The following is a 15,883-nucleotide window of genomic DNA, read 5'->3' as shown; positions in this document are numbered from 1 at the left end:
TTCACATGCGCAGAGAGGCCCTGCAGATTCGAACGATGTTGACGTTGTCGTTCCTTCCCATTGTGTTGCTGCGTTGTGAACTGGCGGTGGGTAAATAAGTAAGCAAGCCCAACGACGTCACAAATTTCCAAACCCCTGCGGAACCCGGCCGCGAAGCTTTCCACCAATGCAACGCCAACCGACCACGTCTCCCCCTTCGGGCCTGCCTTTGATGTTGTGCATCCGTCGGTGATGCTGCTTGCCAAGTCTTGTCATACAAAAACCTTGACACTTGTTCTTCTTGGCCGTCATCGTTCGCTGGCCGACCATTCCAGGTGTGCCCCTGATTCCTCTCTCCTTTCCCGTCAACGCCCGCTCCCGTCAACGCCCGCTAGACAATCGAGTGCCGAGGATTCTGGCATCTGGGCAAAGTTATGCAGCAGACGTACTTGTAAGGAGGCGGAGGGCTGGGCCACTGCATCAAACTGCAACACGCCCCAGATGTCTTTTCTTGGCTGATCAACTGCAACGGATGCCAAGCAGATAGATGCCACGACCGACCGTCCCGAGGGCCGAGGCTGAGCCGCCTGTCGCACATCCACCTCCACCTCCACCTCCAACCCCCGACGCGGACAAAAACATCCCATCTTGCCATCCCTTGGCAAAAGCTTTTTTCATCCTCCCCCTTCCATCACTTACTCGTCCTTGGGCTCATCTTGGTTGATTTTCTCAGGAGCACAATCAGTCTTGCCTTGTGTTTTCTGCTTGACATCTGGTGGCCTCGTTTTCATTAAACCCCTTCAACTTCTGCTTCTCGATCATGTATGTGCCACATGCCCCAATTACGTCCCCCCCTCAGATGCGGAGCCTCACGAGAAAAAGGAAAGAGAGAGGATGCACCAACGGGCAAGAAATTTAATAACCACCCCCTGAGAGTTGAGACTGAGACGCCGAAATCCAAGTGATGCTGATGAGTGAGTTACCACAATGGTCAGGCACATGGATCTCGTCCGTGGCGGCATTGCACCGATCGCCAACCAATGATGTTTCTCCCTGACGGCGGATGCTCGCAACCCGCCACTCCAGAAGCTGCACGGCCTGGCCTGATGGGGCTGGCCCGGTAGTCATGTAAGGAGGTTATTTGAGCCTGGCATCTGTATAACTCGCCCAGATCTTGCTCGTCGGACCAAGTTGGGTGACTGCTCCTTAGGAGCAAGTAAGGTGTGCACCACGCTGAAAGCGTTCCCATCCAGAGTGACATGTCCGAATAAACCTCCAGATGCCAACGCTCATGCTTCCGCTGTTTGAAATGACGCCACGTCATAGATCTGAAGTAGCATCCTACCTGACCTGACGAAAAGGAGGCCCAGGCTCGGTATCGTTGAATTAGACATCTCCCTGGATCGGTAGGGCAAAGTGCTGCGAATGTGGCTGGCCTGGTCGACTTTGAATTCGTCTTTGACGGGCGTCAGTACATGTTACTATCAACGATGTGCACAGGCTCACATTCTGTTTGTTGAGATGAACTGGTACTGAGAGAAAGTTTAACTACAGGGGAGATGGAAGTGAAAAAGAGTGTGTTCGTATGTGAGTAAGAAAGGTCACGGAGATATCTGGGTGAACAGGCGCCGAGGAAGCCTATTAGGTTGGCCCTTAACTGCAATGGAACTCAAGGGATCTCTGGGACTTGTGGACTTACTCAAATGTGTTAAAAACCCAGGGTGTGAAGCTACGTCGACCATACCGGTGGTGGAGGGCCTTCTTGCCAGAGTTGATGCCTCCAGCCTTGGGACTTGCCCAATTTGTTTAAAAATTCAACAAGATGATGAAATAAAAAAGTTGTATGTCTACACTAGAACATAAACCCTGCTTGGTGTCCAAATAATCAGTTCCTGAGAAGTAAAAAACAGGGTTGTATTAGAACGGGAGCAAACGTCAGGGGCGACAGTCTTCACCGATCCCTACTTGATAGCTTCATGTACTCTCTCCCCTTGACATCAGCTAGACCAGGCGGACATCAGGTAAAGTGGTTCTGGTGAGAGAACAAGACAATTCATATTAGCCTATCCTTCTTTCCTAATTACGTTCCACCATTTCGGATTGACGAAACGTCCATACATGATCCGAACTTCGTCCACTTGGTCGCATTCCGTACACGAATCCCTCAAACGGACAGATTGTCCTGTGCAGACCGCGGGGCGGGGGTCGGGTCTATCAAATACTCATTCCGACTGGGGATGAACACACCGGCGAGTAATCATCCTTCGCTGTGCTCGCCAGTCCACGTCTAGGCCTCCTTCAATAGAACCGTATCACGGTCCTCAAACTCCTCCTCCTTGATATCAACTAACCCAAAATTTTCTCGGTCCTTCGGCGGCACAGTCTGAGCAACGATAATGGTCTCGATGCCCGCCGGGCTGTACTCCTCAGGCCCCATTGGTAATGCCTCGACATCGATCTCGAGGTTCAGCAGCGTCTTGAGAATGACTTGGCTGCCCGCCTTACTCATCACCTCGTTGGCCTGCTTGCACAAGTCCGACGCCACGCACTCTCGACACCCGTTCTCGCAGAAACAGTTCTCAACCCGCTTGAGCGCCTGCTGAAGAAGATGGTCAATGTGTTCGAACGCCTTGGTGCTGATCCCCGACCCGCTGGCGCCCCCCTTCGCATCGTAGAACGTCAGCCGCCCGGGCCTCTTCCTCTGTGACTCCTTTGTGGCGAACTCCTTCAGCGCGACCTTGCATTCTGTCCGGACGTCGCCGGGTAAGCTGATGACAAAGTTTGGCATAAGGCTGAGGATGGCGTGCTCCGCCGCGTGGATGGACGCGGCAATGTGCAGACGTCTGTCCGCGAGGATCTGCAAGGCCTTCTTGGGTATATCGAGCCACATGCCCTTCCCGTACCTGATGACGGGAGGGTTGTCCACGTGCACAGCGTCGAGCACGCGCTTCCTCTTATCGACCTTAAAGAACCCGTACACGTTCTGCTGGATCTTTATTGTGCCGTAGAACGCTCTAGACTGGGAACCGGATATCTTCTTGATGGCCTCCGTCTCGATCGGGTCGATATCGGTGAAATCTCGTTGGGTCGTGGTCCACTCAACCTTGACTCTTTCCACTCGTGCCATCATCCTGTCGGGCTGGAAGTCTCTGACGAGATACTTGTTTCCCTGGTGTAGGAAAATGGCACCGTCGTAGATCGTAAACGTTGCCCTCGAGGCCTCCAACTCCTCCAACACCTCGTTCCTTCCATGAGTAATGTCGATGATGGCAAAGTGATCATCCTCGGTATCACGAATGGCGACGAATCTTGAAGGAATAGGCCTGAACCGATCGTGACAGTGGTAGAAGCCCAGGGCGTCTTCCAGCAGCCTCTCTACACAAATCTGGGCCAGGTCCTTGCCAAAATACTCGGCATCCTCATTGGGCCGAACAGGCATCTCGTATGCAGCACATTGGATGTGCCCCTCTCGCACTAGCATGTTCTCTAGATCAACCTGAAGCTCACTATTCGGCTTCGAGAAGAGCTCGTCGGGGTTTTGCATGTAATGTTGATCAGTAGGGAAGCAATCTCCTACCAAGATCGCTAGCGAGTCTTTGTTCCGCCGGCCCGCTCTGCCACTCTGCTGACGCAAATTGGCGATGGTGTAAGGGAAGCCCCAAGTCAGCACGCAATCTAGCGTTCCAATATCGATTCCAAGCTCAAGAGCCGTAGTCGCGACGATACCCAGGAGCTTGCCTTCAAACATCTCCGACTCGATTCTCCGTCGGTCCTGGGCGGTGTAGCCGCCTCTGTAGCCCATGACTCTGTTTACACACTCTGGTCGCCCGAGAGACTCGAGTTCCTGCTGGACAGCGGTGACCAGCTTTTCACACTGCTCTCTAACCCTAGTAAAGGCGATAATACGGACGCCCCTAAGCATAAGCTGGCAGAAGAGACGGGCACATTCGGACAAGGCGTCGCCTCGGCCGCTTGAAGGATCCCCAGGGTCTTTGTATGGCGTGTTCCAGCATAGAAACTCTTTGCGGCCTGCTTGACGTTAGTAAAGATACCTTTCCCGACAGCGATGCGAGACCGGAGGTTTTGTACCTGATGGCGACCCATCAAAGTCCACTAGCCGCACGTTTCCAATGCCGAATATGGTCTCGAAGTGCTGCCTTGGGTTGGCCACGGTAGCAGAACATGAGACGAACTTGATGTGTCGGTTACCGACGGCAGCGCATATTCGCCTCAATCTCCGCATGATGAATGCTACATGCGAGCCCATCTGCCCGTTGTAGTAATGCAGCTCATCGACCACGACGTATTTGAGATTCTTTAGGAACGTTCTCCATCTTTCCTCCTGTGGCAAGATGGTCACATGGAGCATGTCCGGGTTGGTGAAGATGATTCTCGCCTCTTCCCGAATCATGTTTCGCTCATTCATCGGGGTGTCGCCATCGAATGTCTCAACGAGAACCTCCTCCATGCCGGGCATGTAGCTCATCAGCTCCCTCAGACTTCTCTTCTGGTCCTGAGCTAGAGCCTTGGTAGGAAAGATGTACATAGCCCGGGTGTTCTGATCTTTTTCCAAGGCGTGGATCACGGGGAGTTGGTAGATGAGAGACTTGCCGGAGCTCGTTGACGTGGAAACCACAACGTGCTGCCCCTCCAGAAGACCATTGATGGCTTCCGTCTGATGCGCAAAGAACTGAGTAATGCCCTTGGAATTGTATAGGGCGTTGACAAGCTCCTGGCTTAGGAGAAAGTCGAGGTCGCCGTACACAGGCTCCTGCGGTTCAAAAACACGATGCCCGTCAGGAACAATCTGTCCCGTATACCATGGGCTATCTTTCAGCTCCTGAACGATTTCAGGAATGCTCTTACGCTCTGTTGGGATCGATTCCGGCAAGGCCCCGAGTTTCTTGTCTGCCGGTTCCTCTAAAACCGTTGGCACGGGAATGTGATCTTCGGTCTTTGTTGCGAGCCTCAGCTCGGGATCCACGCCATCGGCGATGCATTGATTGATAAACAGGCTAACGGCGTCGCCAAACTTTTGGTTCCTGCGCTCGATCAGATTCGTCATCTGTTTCTGGCTGTAGACGGGCATCTTGAGCGTCTCCTCTCTCAGCTTCCTGTTGGGTTTCGTGATCTCGCCCGTCTTCCTGTCCCTGACTTGACGTTTCAGGTCCCCATCCACAAACTCAAAATACAGCACCTCCTTGCCTCCCTCAACCGCGTCGTCGGGGTGATGATCTAGCCTGTCGAGTCCCGAGATGCCTCCCACAGAGGCATCGGGCGCGGGCGCTTGCGAGAGAAACTCTCGGCCCTTCTTGAACACCACGTCTCGCTCGGCACCTCTGACCTCGGTCTGTAGCATGATCTCGTCAACGTAGGCAAAGTTGACGCCCTCGGGACGAATGGCGGCAATGGAAGCGACATCTTCAATCATCAGGGACGTCTTGGTGTGCGACTCTACTGCGGACTTGATGGTATCGAATGTGGTGGCAAGGTGCTTGCGGGTACAGCAAAAAGTGAAGACGAGATTGAGAGCGCGGTGTGTTTTGTCCAACGCCTTGAAGCGTTCGGGCCACTCGATGTTGCACTGGACGGCGGATGTTGTTGTTGCACTGTCTGTGCGATTTAGAGTCGATCCAGCCTTCTTTGGCACAGTCTGTTTCCTTGATTTGGGCATTTTCGGTTTGCCGGCAAGGGCGGCATCATCGCTTTCCGATGCGTCGGCTCCTGGATGTTCGGCAGTAGGCTCTCCATCATCCCGTGGTGGCGTTTCGTTGTCCCGTCTCTTCCGTTTACCTGTTGATCTTCGAACCGTAAGTGGTCCTTTTCCTGGTGCGAGGGGCGCCATGTTCTCAGGCACCGTGAAAGGCCGTCACGCCACAGACATGGGTAGGAAAAGTATGCGGTCTAGTGAAGCAGAGTACAGTATTTCCTCAACGGGAAAACGAGGGGAGCAGAGGTCAGGGTTTCACATGCTTGCTGTGGTTAGGCAAGAAAACAAAGACCTGGAAGCAGGAGCAGTGATGGGAAGACAAACGCGCAACGCCACAGCGTCAGGATTGTGAAGTCGTCTGCGTCACGTAATCCACACCAGGTCACGTGAACTAGATGTGGTCCGAAGAGTTGGCACCCAGAAGTCGCGTGCATGTTCTCTCAAGGTATCCTGATATCAGGGATTCCATGTAACATTGCGCTTGATTGATATTCAAACGCATCAGATGAATGCCTGCTTTTCTGATATCGTGACAGGATAGCGACCTAAGACCTGAGGTATCCGCATAGTCAAACTGGAATGGCACCCTTTACAAAACCTCCGCCATCCCACCAATTGTGCCTATATGCCTGTGTCTTCTTCGCCCGCTGTCCCGCCCCCAGAAATTCCCACGCCAGCCTTCCCTGGGTGGTACTACATATTCAGGTCTGTATTCCAGATCTGTATCGTCTGAAAAAAAAACACGCGTGGCCTTCAACGCCGTTCGATACCCATTGGACCGCTTATGTCAAAGGGCTCAGTTGTTCAGTTTCCTGAGAGCTCTCTCTGTACCATTCCCACCTCATTAAGGAATGACTTTGCACTAGCAGCGCTCATCTATTCAACTGGAGTTAGTCAAAAGGTTACAGGTTGGATGTCGATGGGGTTGGTGAGTACGTACCCTGACATGAACGCTCACAGGCTTGGCCTCCGCACCTTCGAAGGCCGTGAACATGACACCGACAGACTTCAACGTCGCCTTCTCCTGGAACTGCATAGCGGGAAGGATGACCGTGTTCAGAAGAATTCTGTGTGTTTGGTCCTGTCTCATGATGAGACGAACCACCTTGTGACCGCTGCTGTCACCGGCCTCGGGGTCCTCTTCCAGCCCCGATGCGTCAAAAGAGCCAGGTATCGGCAGTCCGGCGTCATCGAACTGAACGCACGCCTCGGGTACGTTGATTTTGAGCATGCCAGATCCACGCTCCTTCCAGCCGACTTCCTTTTCCAAGTAAAATATCTTGGCCCTGACCTGGAGCACGGTCGCCTCACCGGCTTCGCCATCGTCGACAGTGACTGTATCTGGTTAGTATGACCGTGGGCCTTATACTAAATAGCATCTACTCACTCTTCTGCAGCCTGGTTCTTTTCTTATCCTCCACGGCCTTGGATTCTTCCTTGTCGGACTCCTCTCTTTCCTCCTTGTCGCCAGATTCAGAGACAGCCTCGGCGTCATCGTCGGCGTCATCGTCGCAGCCCTCTTCGGCGTCGCTATCGGGCGCACCGAATGGTTTGGCTGCTCTTTCGGTTTTGAATGAAGACTCGCCCGTTTTGGAAAAGCTGCTGAGGGGCTTGCTGCCAAGGCCGCCGCCAAAGGCACTGCCAAAGGCCGAGCCAAAACCGCCATTCGTGCCAGTGGGCTTAACGCTGGCGAAGGGCGAAGATGCTGCGCCTGCACCGCCAAAACTTAGAGTGGGTGTAGGGGCTGGGGAGGCGGCGGCAGGCTTGGAAGGCGACGGGCCGCCAAAGGGCGAGGTGTTTGATGCTGAGCCGCCGAAGACGCTCCCCTTGGCCCCATTTCCCAACGAACCGAACGGGGATGCACTCGAGGCAGCCAGTTTGGCAAAGCCTGAGCTAGCAAAAGCAGAGGTCGACGCTCCCTTCTTCTCGTCCTTGGCTGAGTCTTGTGATGTCGCAAATGTGCCTTCGTTCCTGACGTTTTCCTGCGTCTTCTTGTCGACGGCGGCAGCTGGCGGCGCCTAGCCGTGGAAGTACAACATCAGTACGCATGCCAGTGTCATCGATACGGAAGAGAGAAACTCACAGAAATATCGCCCGCAGTGTCAGTAGAGGTGGCAATCTCGTCTCTGTGTCTCTTCTTCTCGGGCTCCAATCGCGAAGCCCTGTCCTTAGCCGAGTCACTCGAGACAACGCTCTTGTCGTCAGCCTCATCAACGTCGTTGTCTTCGTCTAACTGGTCATGCGCCCGCTTCTTCTTCGGTGACGAGACGCGCTCCTTATGGTCCTCGTTTTGCGACCCGGAGGGTGTGGTCTCGGCGGTGGGGCCATCCGCGAGAGGCTTCTCTGAAATAGCCGTATGCTTCAGTTCCTTGCGGGCAGCAGCAGTTTCGGCGTCCTCCTTTGCGTCGATCGGGTCGGACCTTGGACTGCCGGGTTGAGAGTCGTCGACCATTGCGACAGGTTGGTAAGGCAAAGCGGCTTCGTTGTCGTCGGTGTCGTCGTCAAGTGATGTGGAGGTTTCTTCTGCCCGACTTTGCAAATGGTGGAGGCGGTGGTAAGCAGCCAAGCGTAGAAATTACTGGCAGGTAATATTTGAGTAGCCACACAGGAGGCAGAAAAATAAGTAGTGGGTCCTCTCTAAAAGATGAGAGGTATCTACACAATAGTCGCAGGCAATATCAGTTGAGAGTCAATAACACACGTCGTTGGGTGGTCGGCGCAACTGGGCTTTTGGGGGGAGTCGTGGTCGAAGAAGTTCAGCTGCAGTGTAGTACTGTGCGGTGCAAATGCGGTGACAGCAGGCCAGTGGGAATGAGGAATAGTTGGAAGGGACCGACTTCGCTATTGGAGCTGAATCGGCCCAATCATTCACTGCGCTCCGGCTCGGATAAGACGACACCGGGCACTCTTCAGCCCCTACGATGCGAGACGATAGGTCCGCTGTAGAGAGCCCCATATCTCCTCATTGGGTCAGAGGCAGCCTGCATTAGCGCGCTTTGCCTGTGCACTTACACAACCTACCTCCGAAGAGACTAAATCACCTGCTAACAGCTCGTTCCACTGCCCGAATGACTTGCTGCCAAAGGCCCAGAGGCCCAGACTCGAACTTTTCCCGTCACGGTGAATCAAGTCCAATGTTCCCGGCCATGGGGACGCCAGGATGGGGAGGTCCAGATCCATAGGCGCCCACCTACCTATGCACAGCGTGGACAGGACTCTGACCCCTGCCTTTAAAGGCTCTCTGCAACAACCGTCTTAAAAATAAAATGAAAAGAGGGAGAGGAGGACAGTATGTGTCATTTTGGCCGTAACTAGCAATGCTGCTTGCACATTGCCTCACTCCGGCGCTTAGCCGAGACTCCTTGCCTCGTTTCTAAGAACCTAGACACACCGGGGAACATTCGCGAGAACATTGAGCAACTCTCCCCTTCAAAGCCCAGATAGCCAAAAGAAAACTCAGTCTCTCCTTCAATGACTTGCCATCATCACTCAAATAGAACTGTGGGTGGGAAACCAGTGGCACAACAACATGGATATCTGAAATACAGTGAACAAGCTTTGGCTCTTTAGTTCGGTCACATACAACGTGCAGCATAACTCCCTTCCTAGAGGCCCTAGTTCCCAGGCTCTCATCCTTTACCTCCCTACCGGTACCTTAGCTAATGAAGCAGAGGCAGCCTAGACCAAGGTAAAAGACGAATAGAGGGTATACCGCGATGCCAACTCGGTTCTTCACCACGCCGCTGCCGCCCAAAATGCTTACGCCAGCGGCCAAAGACCATGCGACAAGAAACAGGTACACAGGAACACGGGCGACAGTCGGAATGCCAAAGGCCGAGAGGAGCGCCGCGATTACCAAGGGAAACAAAGTGTATCCGATGATGCAGACGCTTTGGGCGAAGGAGCTGCCATGTCCCGTCAGCGTTCAGTGCCGCGTAAAATATAGCACAGCCGATGCCAGTGGGGGGAGATGGGGGGCGGTGACTTACATGCTGCCTCCCAGCAGCTTGATCTGCAGCGTCACAACTGCCTCTCCGATCCAGATCATGGCAAAGACTCCACTGAATACAACGTCCTTCTGGTCGGCTCGTGCGTTGAAACTCAGAAGAAGGCTGAGGAGTAGACAGAATATGAGGGGACCCCAAAGATCCCAGTCACGTAGGCCCGGCGTCATGTTGTTCTGCGACAGAAGCGCCTCCGAATCCATGAAGCGACTGGCCAGACCGGTGATCTCCTCGCGGGCGCCGGACAGTCCGGCCCCACGAATGTTCGCGTATGCGCCCCGGATGCCATCAGCATCGAACATAGTTCCCCCAAGTAGGTATTTGGGGTACAGAACCTCCCTCATCTTGGCCCAGACAGCGAGCAGGTCACGGCGGAGGGTGTCCCAGACCGACTCGTCGATTGTGTTTTGAGGCGCAGCGCGGTCTTCGCCAGGTATCCTGGAGGTCCAGGCGTTCTCATTAATCGGCCGCGACGAGGAGCTCGAGCCGATGTTGCCTGTCAGCGGTTGCCGCGACGATGTGTTGCCGAGAGGGTCGTCAAAGTCGTCAAGATCAGCTACACACCAGCGGGTCATTAGTTCCAGAAGCTAACACGACGAGTCGATCGCCATAGAAGCCTACCATCGTCGGGGTCGATCATGTCGTCTTCAGGCAAGGGAGGATTGGCGTAGTCATCTCGCCTGCTTGTAGATGCCATGGTTGAGGGTGTTTTGGTGTCGATTCACCTGTATATCTCCTTGGCGTTTTCAGGTGATGGGCAGCGCGCGATCGATTATGCGGCAGTCGATTATTGCTGTCTATTGAGTTTCCGAATGTTCAAGGTAATGATTGCTCTTCTCCGAGCTCGAGATGGAATGGGCAGACTGTTTAAATTGACTTTCGTAGAGTGCATAGCAGCAGCTTGCGACTTCTTGGGAAGACTCCACGGTTTCCTCTACCAAAACAGGCGTTCAGGCGGTCCAAGCTCCCTTGATCCGGAAAATACTGACCCGCCCTCCCGACTACAGCTTGGTGCCAAGGATCTCACCAATGAAAGGCGCCGATACCCTCATAGCTCCACCACGGGACAAGGTCGTATCTACAACTCCTAGATTTCAAAGTGGGTTCCCCATATGTCACCCACAACGAGGCCGAGCTTCCTTGAATGGTGTACAGTCCAGCAAATGGTGTTGACAAGAACAGCAAGGTGCGAAAGAAAAAAACCAAGTAACGCATTGCCATGTTGTGTTGCTTGATACGTTGCCTTTCTAGCATTCGTGTGCAGTATATTTGCACAACAAGCGTCCAGGGACGCAGAACGTACCCGTCGTTCGACCCAGCCAGCAAAACATATTGATGCCGGATATATGTATACAATCTTTGGCTCCTTTGCGAGTAGAGGCCTCGCGGGTATCTTTTTTACATCGCCGTTTCTAGTAAAACGCGGGCCGCCAACGCCGGTTTTATCCAGCATTGCGCATTGATGTCAAACTGGTCCGCTCGTATATCCACTCCCATCTACAGGAAGGTGTCTATCAGAGACACCACTCATTTCTCTCCAAAACTCTCGCCCGTTCCAATCACCAATACAACCGAAACACACACTGAACGTCCAGAACGGTGCTTTTACCACAATTGTTCACATTACTGTCTCAGTTAGCCAGGTTCTCAGGCTACTGCCACGGGTACCGATAGCCCTGAGATGACTCATTGTTTCCAGTCGAATTGCTTGGCCGAAGGTTAGAATGTCCGTTGGACTGGCCGTTCGGGTGTCCATTGGGATGCCCATTGGTATGTCCTTGGCCGTTGTACGCGGGTGGTGTATCACCCCATGACTCGCCCTGCAGCGGTGTCTGGTGGCCAAAGCCATGTTGCTGTTGCTGTTGCTGTTGCTGTTGCTGTTGATATTGATGATGTTGATGCGGCTGATAGTAACCAGGGTGGCTATGATGAGCATGGTTGTGCTGATGGTGTGGATTATGTTGATGCTGATTGTCTTGGTGATGGTTATTGTTTGCGAACGAGTCGAAAGCGGATGTATACGCAGGCTGCAGACCAGGCCACGTGGGCGGTGGCGGCGGCGGCGGCTGTGCGTAAATGTAGTTGTTCGCGCCACTTTGGGGGGCATGGCCATAGCCCGACGTGGCACCATGAGAGTATGGTTGTTGATATGATGATGTCGAGCCGAAGCCTTTTTCTTTGTCATAGTTCGTCCAACGACGGACCGCCTGGTTCTCCGGTCCAAGATACGAGGCACTTCCAGCACTCGGATCCCAGATAGGCAGCCCGTCAGGCTGAGCTTGATCACGCGGCATTCCTCGCGTGTACGTGGCTAAATTGCCATTGATTCCCACAAGTGCCCATGCAAACACAGCAACGTCTCTGATGGAGCTCATGAGGTGGTCCACTGGCGGGCCTCCACCAGCCATCACATTATCGCGCAAAGGCATGTACTGGGGCATCAGAGGAGGCCTGAACGTGTAGAGCATCTCCTGCGGAACTTGTGGCCGGATCGGATGCTGGCCCCAGGGTGCGGCAAATAAGCCATTAGTATAAGTGGGCGCGACCAGCGGCGCATGAGGCGCCGGAATCGGAGGGCGCGCCTTGCGGATCACGACCACAAGTCCGTCCGACGTGCATGATACGACAGCTTCCAGCTCAAAGGGCGGAGGCGGCTCTCGACGACGGTTTCTTAGGCGCTCCGCAGCCGAGGATGACTGAGCTGCCGCGCCATTAATAGACGGAGCCGAAGTGGCTGCAGACGGCTGTGATTCGCTGCTCGAACCCGAGGTATTTGTGGTCGCCGTATGCGTCGCGGAGCTGTGGTTTGACATGTCAGGCCGGCTCTGGTCCTCTTGCTTGATATGAGGGCCACTGCCGTTGTCATCATCGTCGTCAATATCCATGTGACCGTCGAGCTGACCATCGAGTTGAACACCGCCACCATCGGAATCACTCGAGTTTCCGCTGTTATGCTCTCCGTCATCCTCTTCGTCGAAATCTTCAGGTCGACGCGGATCTCTGTACCAGAACCTCAGGTAGGCAATGGAGTCGTTGGCCTTTGCACTCTCGAGACACCTGATAGCATCCGGCAGGCAATTCTCCTGGATGCACTCGTAAAAGCTCTTGTCCTTGATTTGGTCTGGTCGAACGCCGAGAATGGAGGACACGGCATTAGTCGCAAACATGACTGTCAGCGTGCGGGTGAATCTGTTTAAAATGAGGGCTGCACGAGGTTCGCGCTCGACCGCAGGCATCCGAAACTTGGGTGAGAGATGCTCCAGCATGTGGTAGCGGGGGTCTCGAGGAGAGCTCGAGAAAAGTCGACGGATCTGGGGGGCTTCGGCGGCTCGTCCTAAGTTCCAAGTCAGCATGAGGTGGCTTGAGGAAGGAAGAGACAGGCAGGCTAGGTTTGCTTACTATCGCTCTTTTCACCTCGTCGATAGATGCTGGTACAAGCAACCAGTACATCATGAACGACAGTGAAGCAACACTCGCAGCTCACCCACTGGCCGTCGCGCGACATGATGCGAACATAGTGGAGTACGGCGGCCTTGTCCAGAAGGACGCCGCGACTATGAATGGAACGAGCGAAGGGGACCTCGTCAGGATGAAAGAAATCGAAGCATGACTTCCCCTGCACCTCTTGAGGGGTGTAGCCCAGTATGTCGAATACCGAGTCGGATACGAACAGAATGGCAGCGCTGGGGTCCGTGGAATGAATCGTCATAAACGTTTGCTCCATGGCAAATGACTGTTGGCTCATGGCAGCAGGAATAATATCCAGGGTGTATGCTGTCAGGGTGTATGCTGTCTGACCAGCCGCAATTATATTCCGTGTCTCCTGCACCTTTACCAGATGCTGGACTGTCGCACTGGCTTACGGACAGACAGGCCAGGTTCAGAAAGATGTCGTTGCCAGTAGAAGTGCAGCACCGAACAGTCAAACAGGCCGCCGTCAAGGATTGCCGGACTAGTTAGTCAACGACAATGATATTTTGAGAGAGTCGGCCAGGGTTGAAAGTTCGTATCTTGAGTATAGGACTTGTGATGGAGAGACGCGTTGTCACCTTGCGGGCGAAAAGCATGCAGGGGCTGGGCAAATCTGCGTCGTAGACGCAATGATGAGCAGGACGAGTGAGGGCAGACCTGGAGGTGTGGTACTGCCAGCTGCGGCCAAGAGCGGTTTATTGGAGACCGGACAAATGAGGCTGCTGGGAGATACGCTGTTGGGGCTTTCTTGCGGGCTGTCGGTGCGGAGAAGGAGCGCGCGGTCCGTTGAAAGTAACACCGTTGACGGCGGTGTTTAGTGGTGTCGGTGCTGGTGTTGGTGGAGACGGGAGCGTTGCAGGCTGTGGTATCCGTACAAATGCCTTGGTTCCTGACAGAAACGAAGTAAAGGCAATGTACTTACTCGCACGTGAAACGAAGGTTGAGCTAGACAGCAGAGCAGAAGGGTAGGAGAAGAAGAATGAGAAAAGACTCTGTTTCCGCAAAGGTGATGGTGAAACGACAGCCGGATTGCGAATTGTCGTTGTTGGGTGTGTGAGGAGACGAACCAATACACCTAATAGTGTAGCTACGGCTGAGATGGGAAGGAGAAGAAGAACGAGTCGTGGGATGGTGTGTTGCGGCGCGAACAGCGTGGAGGCGAGCATCCTTTTATGACAGCTCGTTCGATTGTCGAAGGACGAAAGGCAGCGGCGGCGGTGGCGGGGACGAGGTTTCGGTCTGGCCTGGCCTAGGTAGGTCTCGTACCTCTCACTTGGGCACCTACCTACCCTAGGTAGGTAGGTACGGTGCTACTAAAGGTCGCCTTGCCCCATGGCACGATACCGCCGCACCCAAGCTCCAAGCTCCAACTTCCAAGGCACCACCCCTCCCTCCCGCACAGCCTGCAGCTTCGAAAAAACAGATGCGGATAGGGCAAGGTTGGTAGTGAGGGTCCAGCTGGGAAGGGCCCAATGGGTTGTGCATGCATTCGTACACAATAGAGCAGCAGCCGGGGGCCCGGGGCCCCTCCGTCTTGCAGCAAGCCCGAGCCACGACTGCGACGACTTTCGACCCTTGATCGCTACCCCGGCAGCTGAACGGGTACGCATGTGTTCTGTGTGTCGGCGAGTGTGCGGGCATGTATGTATGCTCTTGTGGCGTGTATCTGTACGAACATTCGAGCCAGTGGTATCTGGCTTGTTTCTCTGATTTCCGTGGCGCGTAGGCCTTCTGTGTTTAGATACTTTGCATTGCTACGTAGAGTCGCAGAGCAGGGCAGGGCGACAGATGCAGAGCCTTCCCGGCGTATGTTCGTGTCGTTTTGACTGTTCAACCCATGCTCCTGAGCAAAGCTTGTCTCCCATGTAGCCCGAGGTCGAACCTCTTGCGCGTTGTATGCTTCGGCCGGACAGGGCGTCATTATTTGAGGCTGGACGCAGCAGCTCGAGGAGTACGGGGCTCACTGGGTGCAAAGTACATGTAGATGTACTGATTTACATGTGTGTGGATACATGAAGGCACAACCACATGCACCACTTTTGCTGATGGAGAAGAGCACCCCCAGCCAACCATCATCCTGTGCTCAATTGACGTTGTTGACAGCGGGGTAAGACAATTTACAGCCATGCCTGTTCCCTGTTGTTAATGTGCGGCGCTTTCCCTTCTTTCTAGCCAGTGTTCGGGCTGTCAAGCCCCGCAGGAGCAACAACGCCGTATCGATAGCGGTCCGTCAGAAGCCAGTCTACTTTCAAGAAGACGGGGATGAGCACACCAGGTAAACCGGGCATGTCAAGAGGAGATCGTGCATAAAGAGCATTAAAAAGGACACATTGAATTTCACGCTTGATCATTTTGAATATGATGCCCATTCTCCGTTCTCTCCTCTGAGGAACCCGGCCAAGCTCGAACTGCCGTCCGGCCGAGTATCAATTCCATGTAACACTTGACCAGGGCGTTGGGAAAATGCCTACATGTGTACCTCCGATACCTGCACGGCGCTGCTCCATCTTGGAGTAACGGATAGTAATCAGAAATCAGCGCCACACAGCATCATTGTACGGGCCCGGGCGCGGGTGCTGGACAAAGTGCCTTTCACTTCTACGGTCATGGGTTTTGGTTTCTGCTATCTGGCATCGCCGTCGACGGGCAACGATGGTTTGCCGTGTCCATCCCAGGTTGATTCACCTTATCCTTATGTCCGACCGTAACACCTGCCACT

General features: G+C 54.1%; 4 protein-coding genes across 4 annotated transcripts; all 4 read right to left on the bottom strand.

The window, feature by feature from the left end:
* Positions 1 to 2,048: 2,048 nt before the first annotated feature.
* On the bottom strand, positions 2,049 to 6,013 carry CDEST_05095 (Putative helicase, mrfA-like Zn-binding domain, P-loop containing nucleoside triphosphate hydrolase). The gene is made up of 2 exons (XM_062921254.1): positions 4,069 to 6,013; positions 2,049 to 4,008 (listed from the first exon to the last, which is right to left on the bottom strand). Exons 1-2 carry the CDS (start codon positions 5,822 to 5,824, stop codon positions 2,267 to 2,269), a joined length of 3,498 nt encoding a protein of 1,165 aa, XP_062777305.1. The 5' UTR covers positions 5,825 to 6,013; the 3' UTR covers positions 2,049 to 2,266.
* Positions 6,014 to 6,163: 150 nt separating this feature from the next.
* Positions 6,164 to 8,451, bottom strand: CDEST_05094 (Putative Ran binding protein RanBP1). Its single transcript, XM_062921253.1, has 4 exons — positions 7,773 to 8,451; positions 7,077 to 7,707; positions 6,630 to 7,024; positions 6,164 to 6,565 (listed from the first exon to the last, which is right to left on the bottom strand). Exons 1-4 carry the CDS (start codon positions 8,139 to 8,141, stop codon positions 6,494 to 6,496), a joined length of 1,467 nt encoding a protein of 488 aa, XP_062777304.1. The 5' UTR covers positions 8,142 to 8,451; the 3' UTR covers positions 6,164 to 6,493.
* A 541-nt stretch (positions 8,452 to 8,992) lies between these two features.
* CDEST_05093 (Putative Yip1 domain-containing protein) lies at positions 8,993 to 10,799 on the bottom strand. Its single transcript, XM_062921252.1, has 3 exons — positions 10,315 to 10,799; positions 9,679 to 10,249; positions 8,993 to 9,594 (listed from the first exon to the last, which is right to left on the bottom strand). Exons 1-3 carry the CDS (start codon positions 10,388 to 10,390, stop codon positions 9,345 to 9,347), a joined length of 897 nt encoding a protein of 298 aa, XP_062777303.1. The 5' UTR covers positions 10,391 to 10,799; the 3' UTR covers positions 8,993 to 9,344.
* Positions 10,800 to 10,803: 4 nt separating this feature from the next.
* CDEST_05092 (Putative PAS domain-containing protein) lies at positions 10,804 to 14,290 on the bottom strand. The gene is made up of 2 exons (XM_062921251.1): positions 13,093 to 14,290; positions 10,804 to 13,027 (listed from the first exon to the last, which is right to left on the bottom strand). Exons 1-2 carry the CDS (start codon positions 13,436 to 13,438, stop codon positions 11,346 to 11,348), a joined length of 2,028 nt encoding a protein of 675 aa, XP_062777302.1. The 5' UTR covers positions 13,439 to 14,290; the 3' UTR covers positions 10,804 to 11,345.
* Between the last annotated feature and the right edge of the window lie 1,593 nt (positions 14,291 to 15,883).

Source organism: Colletotrichum destructivum, chromosome 3 (genome assembly GCF_034447905.1).
Source record: "Colletotrichum destructivum chromosome 3, complete sequence".
NCBI lineage: Eukaryota > Fungi > Ascomycota > Sordariomycetes > Glomerellales > Glomerellaceae > Colletotrichum > Colletotrichum destructivum.
The sequence above is the reverse complement of the archived record's forward strand: the minus strand, read 5'-3'. Positions and strand labels throughout refer to the sequence as shown.

Coding starts and splice junctions, on each gene's coding strand:
- CDEST_05095 (XM_062921254.1), bottom strand. CDS start 5,824: ATGGCGCCCCTCGCACCAGGAAAAGGACCACTTACGGTTCGAAGATCA. Junction 4,009..4,068: donor CTTTGATGGGTCGCCATCAG/GTACAAAACCTC, acceptor AACGTCAAGCAG/GCCGCAAAGAGTTTCTATGC.
- CDEST_05094 (XM_062921253.1), bottom strand. CDS start 8,141: ATGGTCGACGACTCTCAACCCGGCAGTCCAAGGTCCGACCCGATCGAC. Junction 7,025..7,076: donor AAGAACCAGGCTGCAGAAGA/GTGAGTAGATGC, acceptor AACCAGATACAG/TCACTGTCGACGATGGCGAA. Junction 6,566..6,629: donor CTGTGAGCGTTCATGTCAGG/GTACGTACTCAC, acceptor CCAGTTGAATAG/ATGAGCGCTGCTAGTGCAAA.
- CDEST_05093 (XM_062921252.1), bottom strand. CDS start 10,390: ATGGCATCTACAAGCAGGCGAGATGACTACGCCAATCCTCCCTTGCCT. Junction 10,250..10,314: donor CATGATCGACCCCGACGATG/GTAGGCTTCTAT, acceptor GCTGGTGTGTAG/CTGATCTTGACGACTTTGAC. Junction 9,595..9,678: donor AAGCTGCTGGGAGGCAGCAT/GTAAGTCACCGC, acceptor GGGACATGGCAG/CTCCTTCGCCCAAAGCGTCT.
- CDEST_05092 (XM_062921251.1), bottom strand. CDS start 13,438: ATGAGCCAACAGTCATTTGCCATGGAGCAAACGTTTATGACGATTCAT. Junction 13,028..13,092: donor ACGAGGTGAAAAGAGCGATA/GTAAGCAAACCT, acceptor CTTGGAACTTAG/GACGAGCCGCCGAAGCCCCC.